Source organism: Amia ocellicauda, chromosome 9 (genome assembly GCF_036373705.1).
Source record: "Amia ocellicauda isolate fAmiCal2 chromosome 9, fAmiCal2.hap1, whole genome shotgun sequence".
Classification (NCBI taxonomy): Eukaryota; Metazoa; Chordata; class Actinopteri; order Amiiformes; family Amiidae; genus Amia; species Amia ocellicauda.
Genome location: NC_089858.1, coordinates 391,264 through 412,587, shown reverse-complemented (window position 1 = coordinate 412,587; position 21,324 = coordinate 391,264). Strand labels below are relative to the sequence as shown.

At 41.7% G+C, this 21,324-nt stretch overlaps 1 protein-coding gene across 1 annotated transcript in view; it reads right to left on the bottom strand.

Moving 5' to 3' along the window:
* The window catches only part of pappaa (pregnancy-associated plasma protein A, pappalysin 1a), a 168,395-nt gene that overhangs the window by 95,453 nt on the left and 51,618 nt on the right, over nucleotides 1–21,324 (bottom strand). Inside the window, exons 7-9 of the mRNA XM_066712607.1 lie at nucleotides 19,057–19,555; nucleotides 4,668–4,796; nucleotides 4,440–4,531 (exon numbers count right to left, since the gene is read on the bottom strand). Of these exons, the coding sequence (XP_066568704.1) occupies nucleotides 4,440–4,531; nucleotides 4,668–4,796; nucleotides 19,057–19,555 (720 nt within the window). The remainder of the gene's footprint in view (nucleotides 1–4,439; nucleotides 4,532–4,667; nucleotides 4,797–19,056; nucleotides 19,556–21,324) is intronic.

Sequence of the window (21,324 nt, the reverse complement as noted above, 5' to 3'; positions counted from 1 at the left end):
TTCCTCACTAGTCATTAGTGTGACAATGATTAATTAAACATTGCTAACTCGTTAATCTTCAAGAAGAGCAAATGGCCTGCATACCAGATACATCAACAGAGTGCTTTCTTCCTTTCCGTTTCCATGTATCATATGTGCTTTACTCCTAGTTGGTGACATTCTTGTTTTTCTACTGGCTGAATGATTTCACTACCATGAACATTAAAGCTGATCCAGTATGTTTTTAGCCAAAGCAGGTCACTACTCAGCGACCTCAATCACCAAGAAAACTGAAACAAATAGCAAGTAGAGCAACAACACATTTTGTTTTCCTTATTTCTTTATTCCCATTTTTGTTTCATTTTTATTTTTATATGTCATCAATCTGTGACAAATGTACAGTGACTTTTTAATTGCTCTATAGACTTTGCTTTCACTTGATGCACAATGAAACCCTGCAGGATAAGCAATGAGAAGTGAGTGTTTTTACCTCACTGGTTGACCCAGCACAGGGACTTGGGAAACATCAGGACCGAGCAGTGAAACGCTCACGGATGCTGCTGGGGTTCAGTAGGTACTGAAGAACAGTCCACTGGAGTCATCAGCTTGGGTTACTGTTAATACTGTATGGATGATGGTAATCAGATGATCATGCAGCCAATCAGATGAGTTCAAAGTATTAAGAAGAAAAACTTCAAGGATGCCAATGAAAAGGAAGCACCGGGATTAACATTAACCGGTTCACTTCCCCTCGATTGCCAAAGACACAGACCTTTGTGATGACCAGCATGACATGTCTGTCTCTTCCTGGAGACATGAAACTGTATTTTGATCTAGTCGGGAGAAGCGCTGATAAACTCAAACTTTCAGTGCAGTTTCATTCGACTGATGTCACCACAGTTCCTCCCAGATTCTTAAAATAGGCCTCAGTAGTGCAGCATAATGTAGTCAAATTGTCAGCAGGTCTAAAAGAAGCCAGCAGCTCAAACAGAAACAGGGCAATGTGAAAATTCATACATCTTCCCCATCCTGCTTGTGAAAGTGCATTAGCTCCAGACATCACTGCCAGAGGCAGAGCACCAGATGCTCTCCCTTCCGGTGGCAGTGTGGGCATGTGAGAACCAGGCCGGCGCTGGGGCTCGGGATCACACCAGCGCCGAGGAGCTGTCAGAGGAGACATTGCTGCGGCGCGCAGGTGAATATCCACAGCAGCAGGACTTCAAGCACAGATAGGGGCTGTTTTCTAAGGAAACTGTTTATTTCCTCCTAAGAGGGACCCTGCGGTGACAATAACAGTAACTACAAACCATTCCTCAGAACACGAGTCAGAATTTCTTCATTATTAATTATAAACCTGAGAAGTGCTTGTTACTACAGTGTTTTGTGAAGTATGTGTATTAACTGTATTATTGCCCTGGAAAAGGGCTTGTGCTAAGTAATTAATAATAATAATAATAATAATAATAATAATAATAATAATAATAATAATAATAATATGAAGTATAGTATAGCTGACTCTTTCAATTGAGTCCTCAGTCATGGAATCTAAAGGGTAAAATGAGGCGACTCAAGCACTGTGGGCAGGTGGGGCCTCAGGGCCACATGTATAACTCACAGGGGGAGGTGGGGTCCCAGGGCCACATGTATAGTCGAGGGCCAAAAACATGTATAACTGGCACAATTGCACACCACATGAAACCTGGTCTATTCATGCAGCTGAGTTCGTGATGGCCTTTAATGTTGGCTCTCACTTGCTCTTAATCATTCTGCTCACTGGCAAAGTGACCTGTTATCCCCTCTGCTGAAATAAATATGGATTTCTTCTGATAGCATTTAACTGTGATAAGTTTGAGCGATGCGTTTTACACGCTTCATTAACACAAGATAAAGTGTGGGCCCTGCTGCTCAGACCGCAGGGCTCCTGTACTGCACTGCACTCCAGGTGTTGTTTTATTAGTGAGGGACACACAGGGGATTGGGTGAGCAGCACGCTGGGAAACAATCTCTGTTCTCTCTCAGACCTGAATACCAGCAGCCCAGTAAAGCTGAAACTGGCTGCACAGAGCCTCTTTCCATCACCCCCTGGGATGAGAGGCATCCTGTACTGCTCATATTAGCAATATTTCATCTGCACCAGAGCTGTGCTGAGCTATGCACACGATTAGAAAGGGTTATTTTCTTAGTTAGTTTTGTCACAACCCTTCCAAAAACTGTTTTTTCAATTCCCCTGTAAAATGTAACCAAATTACTAGGAAACAAAGTGATCACAATATATCAAGGCTGGGGAAACTGTAGCAGTTATGGTGAGAAACATGGCAAGATACCGTCTCCAGGGACACTGTACGGAGGGCCTGCAGCGCAGCGTCCTGTTTCTGCTCACTACTACACTAGCACCGTAGATGCCCTATAAGACATATGAATACATCCCTGCATAGATCTCACTGTGGGCTGAACAACACCCTGAGTCTGCACTTCGCATCATGATCACAGCTCGTATGTTGTGTAGCAGTCTTCAATCTCAATAAGCTTTAAAAAGGTGTCAGAAACAGTGCGCTCAGTCTGACACGTTGCACAGCCTTACATCATTTCAGATCAACAGTGAATGCGATACACAGCATGTAAATTGGGATTAAGCGACAGCTAATGAGTGGCTCTGTGTTTTAGGCAGTTGACCACAGAACTGAGTAAAAAGGTTTCAAGCCAAATTCCTTAATATTCTGGCGAATCAGCACACGGGCGTCAACTGAGCCAGCAAGCGTGACCCCGGTCACCTCCTCTCTCTGTGAACAGGAGCCAGAGGAGTCGGCATGCCCAGACTTGCAAACAGCTCAAGGATTTAACACTTTCTAAGAAAAGGAGTGACCTGCGAATCCTCAATGAAGACGTTTCAAAGAGGAGCCAGAATATAAGACTTTAATTTATTCAGCGCTCTTTTGGTTGAAATCATTCAGTTCCAGGTTCCCATTATAGTTCTCCCTCTGATTTACTCAATGAAACTGCTTCCAATTAGAGCACATGTAGGACTTTGATGAAAAATCATCAAAAAACGTGGTGTTTTCCACAGGTTCCTGAGGTCATGCCAGGACAAGTGCCTCGGTATTTGATTATTCATTCATGGATTGAGCTTCAAAGGCTAAAATTCCTCAACCCCCCTTTTCACTCAAGTTCTTTATTAACACATCGTTTTTCTATTAAGAACGGAAAATTGATTGAAATAATAATGTTAACAGGAAAACCTAAAACTGTTAATTTGTTCTCAGGGATTAGAAGCTGGAAACAAATTTTTCTAAAAGAACTTTAATGAATACAATATATATTTTAATTAAGAAACACTCTGTTCTGCAGTAAGATAAAGGAGAAATCCTATACAATAAGGTTACTGCATTACAAAAACAGTTAACAATTAATATTGTTATTTCATATGATGCTTTTAAATGAATGAACGCAGAATAAACACATTGCGAATGAAATGGCACCCATCGGTGCACGTTCACTTCATATGTACTGCAGTTGTGATGTGTGGTTGACATGGTGTGTTGCTTTAGGAGTTTGGACTAATTTCAACAAAGTGACTTTTTGAGAGAAGCCAAAAGTACTGACCAACTCTATTTAAAGTGCAAAGATAAATCTTGAGTTCCTACAGAGAGCTGGTGATGCTTTCATAGAGACCCATGCTTTCAGGAAAACAAAACAGAAAAGAAGTACCACCACTTCAGATCTCCTAGTAGTTAAAGTTCTAGACCCCATGGTGTCCCAGCACGTGCACAGATAACACACACAGTAACGCACAGGGGCGGGAGTGTGAGAGAGCAGGGCCAGACTGCAGTCGCTTGGTGTAACACGGACCTCAGTTATCAGTCGTGATATGAAGACACCACAGCTGACAGGGTGACATGTGCAGCCAGGAGCATGCAGACCATATTATAAACACCTCAGGCCACCCTGTAGCAGCAGCACCACAGCCTCAGGACCTCACGTTTTGTTGAGAAAAATGTTGTTTCAGACCCTAAACTAATTGTTTATTCAAGGGAACTTGCGTTTCACCTCTGGGATTCAGGCACATGTTTCAATGTTTCAATTTACCTCCAAGCTGGAGCTGCCCAGTCCGCTTCGATCTACCTTCTAGGACAGGAAATGTCTTTCAAAGACTTAATTTGTAAGCTAACAGGGAATATCAAACGTAGCTTTTCACAAGAACAAATATTAAACATTTGAAATTCAATGGCTGCTTTTCACAGGCCAGTTAAGATAATTTGACTACCCTAGCTAAAATATAATTGGACAATGCAAGATCTCTCCATACTGCCACTCAGCGCCCAAGTATTACACCGCAGTTACACGTCGGGCTTCTGCTCTACAGCCCGGACCGTGTTTTTCTCACAGCGTGTGCCTTCTTCTCTTACAGAAGGACTTACAGAACGAGATCCAGGACCAAAGACAAGCAGAAATGTGGGACATACCGACACAGTTAAAGAAGGGCTCCTTCCTGCAAAGGCTGCTGCAGCCATCTCCGTTCACTGCGTTCATGTCGTCGCACTGTTCTCCCAGGTGTCTGAAACGAAACACACACCTGTCAGTCAGAGACGATGTCAACACATGGTGGTCATTCACACTGAAACGACATGCTTGTGTGTCTCTGAATGGCATGGAGTGAAGAAAGTGTCTGAACTGGAGGCACGTCTACTCACCTCTGGATGCGCCCATCTCCGCAGTAGGCTGAGCCCAGCTGGTGAGCGAGGGCAGGGGACGGCTCGCTCTCGGCCTGCCTGGAGACAGAGCGCACTCGATACGCATACAGAGTGCCAGGCTTCACATCCCTGGAACACAAACACACACATGCAATCAGTGGAATTACACATAATGCCCAAGTGCAATCCAATACCAATCATACCACGATTTTCTAATTCAAATGCTTTCCACATGCTTTTCAAGAATCTCTGTGTGTGTGTGCACGCTCTGTGCAGCTGGTTCTGTTAAAAGTCTGTTGTGGGGTTTTTAAAGACCAGACAGAGTGAGGGAATGCACAGGCAGAATCTCCCTGTGTGTGTTATGGAGATCTTCACATGGAAGAATTGTTGATCATGTTCTTCATATTCACAACTGCATAACCCCCGCTTTCTATTCAATTCCCTATTGCTTTAGTGGTGTTGGTGATTGTGTTGCTTTAGTGGTGTTGTGTTGGTGTGCCCTTAGCACAGCCCTTGGTGTGACAGTGGGAACAATATGAATTAGACATCAAAACTCTCATCACTCAGGAACTGCCCACGCCCCTCTCTGAACAACATTCACTGAGGCAATGAGAGGGACAGAGTCACTGAACACCATTCACTGAGCATGACAGCAGCTCTGGCCTGCCTCCTCCACCACAGAGCACTAGTAGGTTGATAAACTCAGCTCGTGTTTTTCCCAGACGAAGCTCAGCTGTTTCAGCTGTCTGGGAGTCTTCGAGGGCGCAGCCACCCGAGAGGCAGGCAGAACAAATGAAAGCACACATCTTGATGGGAGGTCAGGCAGCCATGGCTGAGGAATGCGTTAACACAGAGCACTGCTTTCTAGGAAGAGCGCTGGCTGCTGCTAATCCCTCATTGTGTTCCTGTCTGTAGTCTTTAATGCAGCGGAGTCCATTCACTCCCATTGCAGCTGCCGTTCAGACCTGCAGCTCCACTGCCCATCAGCCTCAGGGAGGCCAGCGTTCAGCTGTTGAATGTCTCTCTTTCCTCAACGTTAGATGAACAATATTATACATAAGTCAAACTCAGGTACCAACAAATAATACAAAGCAATGCAAAAAACAAACTACAGACAGTGATCAGGAATAATGAAACTGCTGTTCATTCTCAGGGCCTTGGATGAAAACTAAACTACCCATGAGTAGTTGTGAGTGGATTTTCAATCTCTGGTGATACAATTATATTCTACTTTTAGAAATCTATTTAATTTCCACTGCGTTACGAATGTTATGACCACTAATACATCGAAATTGACGTAAACAACTCACGAAAAGAAGGCTGCTGAGCCTCACTCTGACACACATGACACCTGTGTCCTTCTCCTTATTTACCATGTTGTGAGCATGATCAGTCACACCGATCTGGGAAAACTAGCCCAAAACAGGCATCCAGTGGACATTTTTGTACAGTATGTGCATCGGAAGATGATTTGAGATAATGCTCTGTTGATATATACTACATGCACAGCAAAAGTCATTGTGGTTTGAGTTTACATGAGTGAAATCAAAACAAGACTGTCCAAGCTGTCGAATTACCTTCAGAGAAGTCGAGGGTCTTCCACTGACTTTCCACTGATATCATGATGATTTTTACTGATCCGCCAAAATTGGGGAATCTAGTACAAAGTATTAATTTATGAGAAAACGCTTTGTGATAGAGACTTGCATTTGTTTTAGCTGCAAAGCTGAGATTAATTAAGTTATGTCACAGTTTTGGAACCCAGTATCATATTTTAACATATATTATTATTATATACTGATATTCTTTGGTTCTTTTCAGAATAAGGAACAAGTCATCATAAAGGCAACATTCAGTACACCTTCAACTCTTGTAGGTGAGAGCGGAGTATGAATACCTTTACATTAGAAAACACTGTTCCCTCCTGAGCACACTTTATAGAAACAGAAACAGGGTCTGTGCATAAGATTCAATAACAGTGTCCGAATCTTTTCATAGACATATCAATGGAGGTCTGCAAAACTATTTGTTTTAAAACTGGTTCCCCGGAAAAGCCATCAGAGCAACCAAACCATCTCCTGTCATGTCACAGCACGAACCGCCATGAATAACCACTTTCATGTGGGACAAGCCACGTGTCCCTGCACTCAGCGCAGAGCGTGAACAGGCTCATCATTTTAAACCAGGATGATGCTGGCTGATGCTTATATACAATTTATATACAATATCCGATCCATTGATATCAAATCATGCTTTTGGAGTGAAACAAGCACTCACTTCCGAAGCCTGATCAGTCAGTCCGGATCAAAGTGACTGACATGCAATCGGATGGCTTCAAGAATGTCTGAACAATCCGTTTACATGTCATCTTCTCGTCCAGATAGACCGATAGCCTCGGTTGGAACCAACATGAAACGCCAGGATGTAAACAAAGCATTCTTCACATTCTAGGTCCATAATGTAGAAGGGATCTTCCAGTCATACATGTCTGATAAACATATGATTGCAATTACTGGGCAGGTCTCTGATCATTGCGTGCAATTTCCACTACTATAAAGGGAACCCCTCAGCAGAGCAGAGAAAAGTCAATCCCAGGCCAAAGTGAAATAGCAAAGACGTGCCATGATGGGTGAGTTCAGGGGAGACCCTTGGTGATGCTCAATAAAGGAACCCAACAGGAAAACTAATTGCTTAAATGCATACAGTTAAAAAAATTAAAATAATAATAATAATACTTGAATGACTATGTACAAATGCTTACCACAGTGAAGAAAAGGCTCAAATTAAAACCAGATGAGGTACTTCAGCAAATAGTTATGGTCTGTTAGTCCTAGCGCACACTCAGATTTTACCTCTCTTGCTTGTTCCTTTGATGTACCTTTAACAGTGTCAGTAACAACATCCACAGAAAACGGCCTCAATGCTGGCAAGTCGTTTACTGTACAACAGAAGCCTAAACACATCTCTCTGGGTTCAAGTGAGGCTAATACATTGCAACAGGTAGCACTACACTATCAGGTGCTTCATGTAATATGCAAGGAAGCAATAACATTTAATACGAGGCAACATAAATGAATAAAATGAGTCCTGAAAATGAATGCACACGGCACAATTGTCAGTTTGTGTCTGTTTGTCCAGGCACACAGCTGAAAACACAGTGGCGGTGCTGTTCCAACAAAAACAGAAAGCGCTCAGCCGTGCCTCCAAAATGTGTTTTGTGATTTACAACAGGAAAGTCTATTTTTACCATCTCGGTAAGAAAAGGGGATTTGACTATGAAACTGTTGCATGCCTTTGCTTCCTAAGACACAAATAATTATTTCTTCTCCCATAAATTTTGAAAGAGAGACTGCTTTACCATGTACAGACTTCAGAAACTGCCGAGCCATTCCATATCTTTAATATGGAAAAACCATTTAAAAAGACAGCAGAATTGTGCTTTATGACACACTATTCAAAGCAAGTTTTACAAAAGTCTTTATATCGCTAATTACATTTAGACACAAATATGTCTTCTTTTACTGATGTTGAACACACTGGGCTACATACACAGACTGTGTATATAAACACACACTGCCCTTGGCTTCACTTTCATTATAAGAATTCCAGACTATTTAATTAGTGAGTGACCAAGAAAACAACATCATAACATCACTTCAGGAAAATAAGATGAATAAAGCTCTAGGACTATGTGCGTGTGCGTGTGTGTGTGTGTATAGATAGATATAGGTAGATATAAATGTCAGAATTAATGCCTCAAGTCACTGAAAAAATCGCAGTCATAGGGACTGCTGTGTTACATCAAAAGCCTTCCTCTGAAAAGATATTCCATTTTGTTGGTAATAATTACCTTAAAAAGCTGGTCAGTCAATGGAAAACTCAAATGATGTCATCATTAGTGGGGAAATAGGAAATCTAGATATCTCAAGTGTTCATATTTCCAACGTAGGAAACAGACACTCACGATAATGTTTAACTTTGCGAACAGTGCTGATATTTTACAACGATATGGCCAGAAATACATATTCTTAATTAAATGCTCTCTGAAAGTAGTGCACCATAAATCACAGACGATGTGAGCAGTAGATCGGTGCCTTAATCACAGGTCTTCAGATGGCCAGCGCACCCTGATGAAATATTTCAACACTGGGTTGATCATCACAGACCTCCTCGCTATTTCCAATAATGTTGGGCTGCCAAACGTTGCGTTTTCAGCGCTGTTTTGTTTCCTTGTTTTGCGTTACACTCGGGGCCCTTTACATTTTAATTACTGTATATTTCAAACATGATTACAAACGGAATAACAAGCCAAAAGAATCTGCCAAAACATAATTGAATTTATAAAACATTGGATTTGGATGAATGACTGAATAACTTAATAAAATACAACCATATTCATAAGGGAAGACAACCTGACGTTAACAATGCAATTCTTCATGTTTTTCTTTTTCTCTTTGCCTGCCAAACATTTCAGTTGATATAAGTTGATTGATTTAAGTGGTGATATGAGCAAAAACCAAAAAAACAAAATACCTTTCATCATATGTTGAACAACAGATAAAACATATTTTGTAAGTCGCCCTGGACAAGGGCGTCTGCTAATAAATAATAATAATAATAATAATAATAATAATAATAATAATAATAATAATAATAATAATAATAAAAACCATACCGAATGAATACAGAAAAAGCTAATGATAAATCCTTAAAATATACAAATATAAACACGCATTGTCTTCTTCATAAACTGCCCATGCACAGAGACCATCGGGCCAGTGTCACGATCATAACAATAGAGTCATTTTATCTTCAAACTCGTTCACAGAGGCTTCCACAGTTTTCACAGCTACGTCAATCAGTGACAGACATCTTAACCCGCCTGAACACGGGCTGCCCTGGTTTTAATTTCAAACGTGTTCTGTTACAACCAGTTAAATTGTGTTGCGTCTTTTTACTACCAAAAAGAGTAAATGCCACTCAAATAATGACATGACATTCTGTCTCTCTTAACTGTGAAAAAGCAAGTATGAGAAATGTAACTCCTTGAACAGCAAACAGAGCAAAGACAATTAGTTTGACATGATCAAGTCTTTGATGAATCAAAAAATAACATTAAAGTGGCAAATATTTAGGCCTTATTATAATATAATCATAGTTTATATTTACAGTAGTAATAATAAATATAATCACAGAATCTGGTTGCCACACCTACCACTGATGTAGTATTGTTACTGCTTGCACCCAATTGCAAAACATTAAACATGAATAAGACACACACACACCCATGTTATGCCCAGGGAACGCATGATGTATGAGAGTTATTTCTTAACTAGTTGGCAAGGAAGCAGTTTCAATGGCCTCAGGAGTGGATCATATCTATAAACACTTATTTCCACGTGATTGCAAGCTTACCAATCAATAAACACAACTGTGTGTGTGCATCTGCGTCTGTCACTCGCACAACAGCATGCCATCAAAACACATGCCTTATTTAACGAAGTTCGAGAGACATGCTTCTGTAGGGGCACAGCTAGAGGAACGAGGTTTCAATGATGCTTTCACCAAGTGTTTTCTAATACTGGTATGACTGTGTTGGAGAAGCTTTGACAAAAACAAAATGCATGCTCTGTACTGTTAAAGATCACAAGAACAGAAAGCGCCGGGATATCTACTGTTTATTCGCGTATTCTTTTCAGATGTCGTCCTGCTCACCTTTGTGCGGAGGATTGTGGAAACCCAGCGCTCAGTGGCTGCACAAGCACACGTTGACCAAAGTCTCACTATCACTTCATGCCGGGAAGTTGGTTTCGGGCTCTGAAAGGGCAAAGCGCTGGTGGTTCAACAGTATAGCATGTGTAATATTATTCTGATCCAGTTCATTTCTCACCGAATGTGTCATGAAGAATGACATCATGCAATGAGCTCCACTGGGGATCCCCAAGGTGTGGGAGAGTGGATTAGCTCCACACATTGGAATTCGGAGGCTAATGCTGAGCGACTGCTTTATTAATTGACGTGGGTGAAATAGGCAGCCCAGCGAGTAATAGCACTGCTTAGCTCTCAGTCTGTGTCGTACCTGCTGGCGTGTGCACTGAAGACTGCGGCTCGAGACACAAAGGTCTACAGAGTGGTGCCATGAGCTTCTGACTCCCAGCCATTCTCACTGTCAGTGCACCAATGAAATCAAATGCTGTTTGTTTCTTACCTCAGCAGGGGATCATATGATTGAAAACAGCTGGGACAACTTCAGGGGCTGTGAATTGTGAAATTAATATCACCTAATACATCAAATTAGAATTAATGAAATATTGTTTAGTCTGAAATAGATAATGGGCCGCAGGCTATTTGCTGTAAGTATTAAATCAGAAGAGCAGGCATGTCAGAGAAGGACCGCAACTGATAGATCTTGTATAATGGCACTGAGCAATTAACTGTAAGTAACACGCAGTAGTAACTACTCCTGTGTGTGTTTTTGTTCTATCACACATTCGTGAGCAATGGCCATTTTCTTTTACTTCTTTTATTGACCAACACCACAAAAAAAGGATAGAAATCAAGCATTTTACAGTCCCCATTAAAGTGCATGAACTGGGACTAAATTATTGTCCCTAAATGATCTCAGCTCGGGAACCACAGGAATCGTCTTGAACCACAGAGGGCCACACATTGCGAATTTACTGCCATTCTGGGTTTTGAGCTCAGAAAAGCTGCTCACCCTGCGAGTTTCTGGGGGGAGAAATGGTTGAGTTTTATCAACAAATGTAAGGGATACTTATCATTTTGTGATATGTTTCCCAGTGAACATGAAAAACATTGATACAAATAGTCCAGCCTAATGTATGTAATAATAAAAATCACAATAATAACCTTTTTTTCTGTTAGTTTTTTTAGCCACACAGGGAAAATGGAAGTTTAATCCGCCTATTAGAAGACAGCACCCACATCAACCCTCAGACAGCCTACCGTGTTGTCAAATCATTCCTGGTTATGCCACAATAATCACTCCATAATCACTACACAGCCTCCAGGAACAGAACAGTCTCTCATCTAGATGAAGGGATAAGCAGTGTAAAAACCCGTCTCACTATGAAGATCACAGTGCAGGACACAACCTTGTTTTCTCTTCACAATGTGAGCAGGAGAAAAAGTTGCTGCAAGGCGACATTTTCCAGTCATCTGTGCCAGAGCTGACAATGAGAGCATGTTGATGTTGTGTGAACTTTGTATCCATAAGGAAATAACCTGAAAATGCCACCGTTTTACTTTTTGACATTTCAAAGTGAGCACCTCTGTGATATAAACACAGGACAAAGAAACATGGGACTTGTAGCGGTAACATTATACCTGCAGATATGTAAGACACATTCCTGTATTGGTCCACTGTTGAGTGTTTCTTAATTAAAAATGTTTTGCATTTTTCTTGCACTGTAAGACTATATAGTATGTCTATTGAGACTTCATATTTTCCCAAACATAAAGGACCTGCATTGACCTCTGAAATCCATTCATGTGTCAAGCAATTCTAATGGATTGGGAATATATCAGAGTCACGCTCAGTCTAAAGATTGCTTTAATTAATTTAATCCAAATATTTACCTTAAGACCATTTGGTCAAACACCTTTTTTGCAGCAGGAGTGTCTTGGTATTTTGTGAGATAAAAGGGTGCCAGACCAGGTTGAATATTGCACTGTCAAGAGAGATCAAATAACAGAAGCCTTTAAACTCACTGTAGAATGAACAGTTTGTCAGGATGTAGTAATGAAGATCTATAGTTGGCTCAAACAAGTAATTTTGTTGTAAAATATTAGTAAAGCAAAGCAGCTGGCAGGGGCAGGTAGACTATTGTTCTGTTCTTGCCAAAGAAATGGAGCCACATAGCTCATAATTGCAGTGCGGTACAGAAGGAATAAATAAACGGACCTAACATCGATTGACAAGTGAAATAAAATCCGGTGGGCATCGTTGAAACAAAATCCGGTGCTACTCGAGATACTTGGTCGTGAAATGAGACACCAATTTTCCAAACTGCTTGAGCTGTACTTTTATCTGGCATTTTGAGAGATAACAGGGATGGACTGTTCACCGGAAAGTAATGCCACATGTGACACTGGTGGCCTAGGCTGGCATGTTAAGCACTTTAAAACGTATTTAATGAGACTACTAGAATGAAAATATTCCAAAAGCAGGCAATGCTGAAACTAGCAACTTGCTATTGAGAAAATACTGCACAGCGTCGTCTGAATCGGGCGATAACAAAGTCCTGCCATATTGCTTTGCCAGAGAATATAAATAGCAGGAGCAGAAGCTCTTTGAGTTCCCCCTGCATCTCAGCTGAAGAACATAGAAACTGAAACTGTCCTTCATACCTCAAACAAAAGACTCCCAGTGTGGCATCCAAAGTTTCCAAACAAATATGCGTTTGAGGAGCATCTATGAACTGACCATTTGTTTTCAATACTCAAGGTTTTGTTAGTACATTTTAAGATGATAAACATGCTTTTGTCTTTTAGCTGAATAGCAAGCAGCACACCTGGTAGGTGAACAGAGCAAAATGTCTGATCTTCACTGGTTCCAAAATGAGAACAATATGTCATTAATATCTGTGCAGCTGAAGGGCACTGGCTGCACAATGCCTTTCACTGGCCACCCACAGGCAACGCCACAGGCACTTACAGTGATAAAGAAGATGTATTTGGGAACAATTATCCCCATGCGTGTAGAGTTAAGTACTTCCTGGCAAAATATGCAGGATTGACAGGGAAGAATGCGGTTATCAGATGGCAAATATGGACAGATTTCATATCGCTTTTCTTCAAACCGATCTGTTTTTTGTGAATGGTTTGTGAATGCTGCAGTGAGAGGTTGTTCTGTGTACTTCATGTTTGACAAAAATATGGACACCAACATCATAGTGTAAAGGCTTTTCTAGTGACTTCCATGCCAATATCCAGCAATAATCCACAGCTCAGTCCTGTCTTCTCTCACAGAACAGTAACTGTGTTATTAAGCCAAACATGCTAAATAAAGTGCTAATGATTTGTTGCAGAAAATCTACAATTGTTCACTTTATTGCTGCATTACATGTTCAGAACAGCCCCTCTAACCACATTACTCAGCTCTGTGAAGCTTTCTGAGGCACTTCATCTCTGATGACGAAATCAAAGCCTCCTCGATGGACGTTCCAGGGAGTCCTCAGTGTGGACGCGGGGGAGGGAGTGCGTGCTCATCCTGCACGGCCTGGCACGCTCCTACATGAGACAGAGAGACTTGGACGAACAAGGTCCCGTTTACCTTCTCTGCTTAAACATCAGACACACATGGGCTGAATTGGCAAGCTTCTCCTCCACCGGTCACTTCAGGGAGCAGATGGAAGCCTAGTTAGTACTGTTCTTCCCTGAGCACACAAAGGGATAGCTGGTGCCAATGACAAATATAAATAAATATATAAATAAATAAACTGAAAGATGACTGAATGGACTCCCACCAGGTAACACTCCCCGCTACTGCACATTCTGAATTAATGCGTTTCCTGCACTTCAGACTCCGGCTAATGCTTTGCAAAAAGGTCCCTAGGAAATTCGGTACCATTCCTGGAAAAATGTGCTCCGACAGAGAGAGGTCAGACGCTCAGCCTTCTGCGTTCCTCTGAAATGTATGCACTTCACTAATATGTTTTGTATTAGCAAAAAAAACGCATCATCTTAAGAAATAAGATGCTTATTTTTTCTTCTTTTTCATTGATTATAAGAATATGTTTTGTTCTCCACATGCCGACAGACATTTATATAAAGCTAAGCACCCAGATAAAAACATTGCAAAACGATAACGAACGAATGTGAAAGTGTGGCAGACCACGAAAGCAGTGTCAACAGAAAGGTTGACAAGAGCCAGACAAGCTTCATTAGTTGTGAATTGCCAAGTTTCTTCCCACCTGGGGGTAAGGTATTCCCTTTCAGAGGAATGTAGGAGGACAAATAAACAATCTTTTGCTTCGTAAGAAAATGGCACCAAATTGCACCCATATGCAGAATCACAACAATACAGCCAAAATAATTAATCAAAGTATTACTTTCCACATAGTTGGGATTCTGAGACAAGCCTGCCTGGGAATAAGTAATGGAGGTGCTCTAAGTCTCGTAGTACTCTTGTTGGGAGAGTAATTTGAACAAAAATACTTAATTTGTCTGCTCCCTCACTCCCAAAATAAACGTATACTAGAGTCAAAAACAGAATCACTTTTACAGTGCATTTAAATCCTATTCGAAGACAAATCGATTTGTTTGGTAAGTTGATTCAATGTGTGTTCACCATTGCAGCTTGGGTTCTGGATTTGTATGTCCTTCTTTCTTAGCAGACTTTATTAAAAATAAAGCGTTCTTAAGCTTGGTGTTTCACACTACAGCACTGAAAAGCGCAGCGGAATTCCATACGATCACTGGTGGGCTGTCCTCAAAAGGCCAGGGGTCTTGGTGAGCATGAAGACTGAAATGCCCTCTCACCCCAAAAGTGGGTGGTCCTTTCATATCAGAGCTAAGGTGCATTTTAAGGGCAGGCAGCTTGAGGGGCCGCCCAGGATGGAACTGATCTGAAGGGGAAACAAGAGGGCTCATGTCACCGGAGCCATCAACCACCTTGCCTTTCATTGGCCCCGCAATTCTTCTCTTGGAAAATACACATCTCACAAAATGGCGTGACCAGACTCTCACACAGGTGAATGAAAACCAAAAGGAGGCATTGCCAGCGACTGCACAATTTAAACTATACCAACGCAGATCTGAGTCACAATGTAAGGCTTTTTGTACTTTTATGGTTTCACTGTAGCATAGTGAATATATATATATATATATATATATATATATATATATATATATATATATATATATATTTTTTTTTAAATGTATCTTTGGGTAGCCTATACAGTTGACAAAAAAATGGGCAGGTTCACATCATCAGCCTAAACTTGGACTTCATTCATCCTGCCTTGCATTCAACAGTAACAAAGCAATGAAGATGCTTTGTATGAATTGCTTTTGAGCAACGTATGAATTGAGTTTGACTGCATCCATGCACATATCATGACTGCTTTATGAAGCCCTCATTTCCATGCCAAAGCCCTGACCTCCTTTTCTCAAGGGCGATAGCAGAAAGTCCAGTTAGAAAAGAAAGGCCCATGAAATGAATGTGAAACTTTCCTAACTAAGTGAGCTAAAAGATCTAATCGATTGACTGCATGGGAGGCATTCAGGACCTTTGAGATGATTTTGCAGGTGAGTTAAGGAAGTGGAGTATGTATTACCATTTTGCCTATTATAAAGCTAAGCAAACAACTTTTGAAATCCAATATTGCATGAGAATTTGTGTTGGTTTTGTCCTGTGGCCTGTTCAATAATTTGAGTAGTACAACTATTCACTGCTGACAGAGAAACATCCCCAAATGACATCAATCTTAAGAGTGTCTCTTAGTCAGAAAAAGAAAACAGCTTTCGTCATGTATTGTGCAAATATGGTGGATAGATTTATAACACTTTTAGAGGTCAGAGCTTGGAGCTCGGCCTAGTGGACTCTGTAAATATGTTTACATGTTTTAACAGCCTAATGTTGTACATCTTTCAGCCACTGACTGATCTATCCTCTCTGCTACCGGTGACCCACCTGGGACATCATCAATCACCATCTCTAAAGCAGGAAGTCATGCCTGTTCAAAGCTCAGGCTGTGATTTAAGGTAGAAGATTAATGAATGTTCAGTAAAACAAACAACGAGTCACTTTACAGGTTTTCCCAAAGAAATAGAACAGAATAGAACAAAAAAAGCCAACAAAGCTTCTCCGTGTGACCCAAGCCTCGACCCAAGAGATGGTTTCCACATGTCATGGGTCCCTCAGATATTAACGGCCACACACACCCTCTTTGACATAAGGAATACATGCACTTGCGTTGTGAGGTTTATTTTTCAAACTTCCACAGCGGAGGACAAATCAGCTGTAATTTAAGATGTGTACCATGTTACTGTGATTTGTGTGTGTGTGACGGGCACCAGGTGTTGGTTCATCGCCAGTAGAGTGAGAGCAGAAAAGCCCCTAGATACTGGACATGCTGTTTCACAGAAGGACTGTACAATAAATAATATGCCATATTTAATGTTATTTATCAATGGCAGAATGCATAGCGATAATGTTTATGTAAATTTCAATCATGTAAGGATTTCATACATGTCTTAATAAAGCACCAATAATTGGAGGGGATACACACATATAAACTGAAGCTCATGTTCAAAGCAAAAGTAAAAAAAGACAGAAACACATACTTGGAAAACTACTGTGCATGGAAAATGACTCAGCTCCTCAGTGCAGCACTGAGTAACAGACTGCACTGTCTCCTATTGTGATACAGACTTATCTATTAAATCTGTCTGCAGCGGCTGCATCCTTAAACCTACTGTCCTTGGCTGCATGTCCCAAGATTAAACTGCTTATTGGAGAAACGGGGGGGTATATTTCCAGAGTGACGCTAGTGAAAACTTGTACCTGCACCACTGTATTCAAAATGGGAAAATAAGGACATATACACTCACCTAAAGGATTATTAGGAACACCATACTAATACTGTGTTTGACCCCCTTTCGCCTTCAGAACTGCCTTAATTCTATGTGGCATTGATTCAACAAGGTGCTGAAAGCATTCTTTAGAAATGTTGGCCCATATTGATAGGATAGCATCTTGCAGTTGATGGAGATTTGTGGGATGCACATCCAGGGCACGAAGCTCCCATTCCACCACATCCCAAAGATGCTCTATTGGGTTGAGATCTGGTGACTGTCGGGGCCAGTTTAGTACAGTGAACTCATTGTCATGTTCAAGAAACCAATTTGAAATGATTCGACCTTTGTGACATGGTGCATTATCCTGCTGGAAGTAGCCATCAGAGGATGGGTACATGGTGGTCATAAAGGGATGGACATGGTCAGAAACAATGTTCAGCTAGGCCGTGGCATTTAAACGATGCACAATTGGCACTAAGGGGCCTAAAGTGTGCCAAGAAAACATCCCCCACACCATTACACCACCACCACCAGCCTGCACAGTGGTAACAAGGCATGATGGATCCATGTTCTCATTCTGTTTACGCCAAATTCTGACTCTACCATCTGAATGTCTCAACAGAAATCGAGACTCATCAGACCAGGAAACATTTTTCCAGTCTTCAACTGTCCAATTTTGTTGAGCTTGTGCAAATTGTAGCCTCTTTTTCCTATTTGTAGTGGAGATGAGTGGTACCCGGTGGGGTCTTCTGCTGTTGTAGCCCATCTGCCTCAAGGTTGTACGTGTTGTGGCTTCACAAATGCTTTGCTGCATACCTCGGTTGTAACGAGTGGTTATTTCAGTCAAAGTTGCTCTTCTATCAGCTTGAATCAGTCTCCTCTGAACTCTAGCATCAACAAGGCATTTTCGCCCACAGGACTGCCGCATACTGGATGTTGTTCCCTTTTCACACCATTCTTTGTAAACCCTAGAAATGGTTGTGCGTGAAAATCCCAGTAACTGAGCAGATTGTGAAATACTCAGACCGGCCCGTCTGGCACCAACAACCATGCCACGCTCAAAATTGCTTAAATCACCTTTCTTTCCCATTCAGACATTCAGTTTGGAGTTCAGGAGATTGTCTTGACCAGGACCACACCCCTAAATGCATTGAATCAACTGCCAAGTGATTGGTTGATTAGATAATTGCATTAATGAGAAATTGAACAGGTGTTCCTAATAATCCTTTAGGTGAGTGTATATGCAGTGGAAATGATCTCTTACTGAAGCTGCAACAAGGTGAGGAATAATGCTGCAGCCTGTTTTAATGAAATGTGAAGGTTTCAATACATTTATGATTAAAATGTGAAATCTGTTTCTCATTTGGTGCTAATATTTTCTTCAAACACTATACAGTGATGAGAATATGAATATGAGGAATGTTACTCTCAGATTGTTAACAGCAACTGTTTCTTGTGACATCTGATCTGAAGAACAGGCAGGATAATTAAAACAACACTTCACACATTCGTGTTGTGTTTTGTATTCTTGCAGTACCATTGACTGCCTCCTGCTCTGGAAAGGGTGAGATCGAGACGGCGATCTTCAGATCACATTGCAAATTACCCAAATTACAATGTGAACTGCAGTGCTTTTAGTACCGTTTTTTACTTTTTAGTCCACGATTGAAAGAAAAATAAGAAAGAAGAAAGAAAGAAAGAAAGAAAGAAAGAAAGAAAGAAAGAAAGAAAGAAAGAAAGAAAGAAAGGGTCAAGACCTTTTGATACATTATTATGTTTATGCCCTGTTTCCAAACAGTGCGAAGTATAAAATGCATCTCAGTGTGTCAGAGGTTCAAGGACTCACCTGTCCACATATCTGCGGCTGGAGTCGGACACGAGCACCCCCTCGGGGGCGTGGGAGAATGGGGGCTCCCGGACCACTCTGTACATCAGGGGCTGGCAGGGCAGGCAAAGGGGGCTGTTGGGCTTCGATGAGAGCAGCGTGGCGTCGATCTCCAGGTGCTGCTCGAAGGTGAACACCTGCACGCCATACACCTCCTCCTGAACGTTGAGCTTGATGGTCAGAGGGATATCACAGAAGACGTTGCTGGGGCCCAGGGACACGTTGTTGCCACTCGCCGTCAGCAGCACGATATTGTGGATGGCGGGCAGCGACGTCTCCTCCAGGGAGAAGAAGGTAACCCAGAAGGTGAGCGAGTCCGGGACCAGGGGGTAGAGGAACTCCAGCTGCAGCATGCAGCCCTGCAGGGGGCAGGGCGGGGCCACGTTACTGGGCTCCATGCCTGCGTTGGGGCTCCATGTGCGGACGCTGGGCTCGCAGGCCTGCTCCACGTCGGGGGGGCCTGTGAGCAACAGAGAAGCCGGTCAGATCTGAAAGAATCCGTACCTGTAGACCCATGACATGACATCGGCGAGGCTATGGACACAGGTTAATGTCTGAGAATATTAAATGTGCAAGCTGGGAATCTCAGGAACCGTTAATGCAGCGTTCAGTGCCTATTATGGGCCCATGAAGTACAATTTAACATTTAAGAAATATCAGAAAAATCATGTCAAATACAGAACAAAACAGTGTCAAAGCCATTCAGCGATAACTGAATAAAAAGGTCAACACAAAAAAAAAAGAAAAAGAGAAAAGTAAAAGCCCGCAAGGATGCTTCAATTACTCGACCTAAAATTCACTTATAATTTAACATAATACATGCGGAACAGCAGGCAGCAAAACATTTTTTAAACACTGAAACCCTCCTATCCTTCGAAGAAGTGCATCTGAATTCCCTCCTGCTTTGATCACATTCAAAGTGCGTCAGCGATGGCTTGTGATTGAAAAAGGGTTTCAATGAAATTCAATGTGTCCTGATCCACAACATATTGAGTGATAGGATCATGACTGAGATGAAAATAATATTGGTGGTTTCAGTAGCAAACAATTATATTGCAAAATCAGAATGCTTTTTTATTTATTACTATTCTCAGTTTACCATTTAAAAAAAAACAGAATGCAAGAAAGATAGTAAAACTTAATTGTGCTATATTTCTAAGTTTATTCAGCAATCAACTTGATCCCTTATGAGGATACGAGGAAACGAGTTTGCTGCTTTCAGTTAGCTCTAAGCAGAAACAAAACCACAACTGATTGGGCACAATTGAAACTCCACTGCTGGAGAGGCCCAGGACCGGAGAGGAGGGGAGCTCACTCAGATCAACAGTATAAGGAGACACAGAGAGCAGCTCAGAAAAACTACACTTATCGATCGGCCATTTCAGTTTTCCTTCAAAAGACCAAAAATGCTTTTTCGGGTTTGGGACAGATTTTAAATAACTCTGAAGATGGGTTCATGTCAAGACAATAACATTTTAACAACCAGCGGTTATTAGTAATAGAAGATACACTAATACAGAAATAAAAAAGTCAGGCCATTTAAAAACACAATCTCTGTCATTTCCAAAAAATGATGTGGTAATTTTCTTATTTTTGGCCAGATGCCCAAGTCATTCTTTCTGAAGCTGTCAGGGGGTCCGAGCGAGGGGGGAGACCTGTGAGGCCCAGTGAGAAGGAGATCCTTTCCAACCGTGATGTATGCCAGGGGAAATTGCTGCAATTGCTCTTTTTGAAGCTTTAATAAATGTCATCCTTGTTCCACATGAACAGCACACATTTTTCAAGCATGTGGCTCTCCGTGAATCAGCCCACATACAGGACCCTGTTGTCGGAGTGGACGCGAGGAGCGGTCGGTGTGGCGTCAAACGTCAGAGCAGAGCGGCGTAGATGTTAAGGTTCTCCGGAGGCCCCCATCAGTCAGGAGGGCAATTCGAGCCCAAACAGCTCAACGCTGCCATGTTTGGATCGGCAGAAACCTTCATTATTCAGAGTGACGTACTTAACATTCATCAAGCGCTCTGAGGAGTCACAGTCTGGTTGACACTATGTTCTTGAGTTTTCTTTTGTACAACTCCAAACTGGCAACCACAAAACACATTTGCTAACCTCATTTCTGGGCCGCTCACAAAAATTCAATGTTTAATCAATTGAGCCCTGAATTAAGTTTCCAGCTCGCATTATCTCAGCAGATTTATTACCACACGTGTGTGGCCACAGCAGAGGTAACGA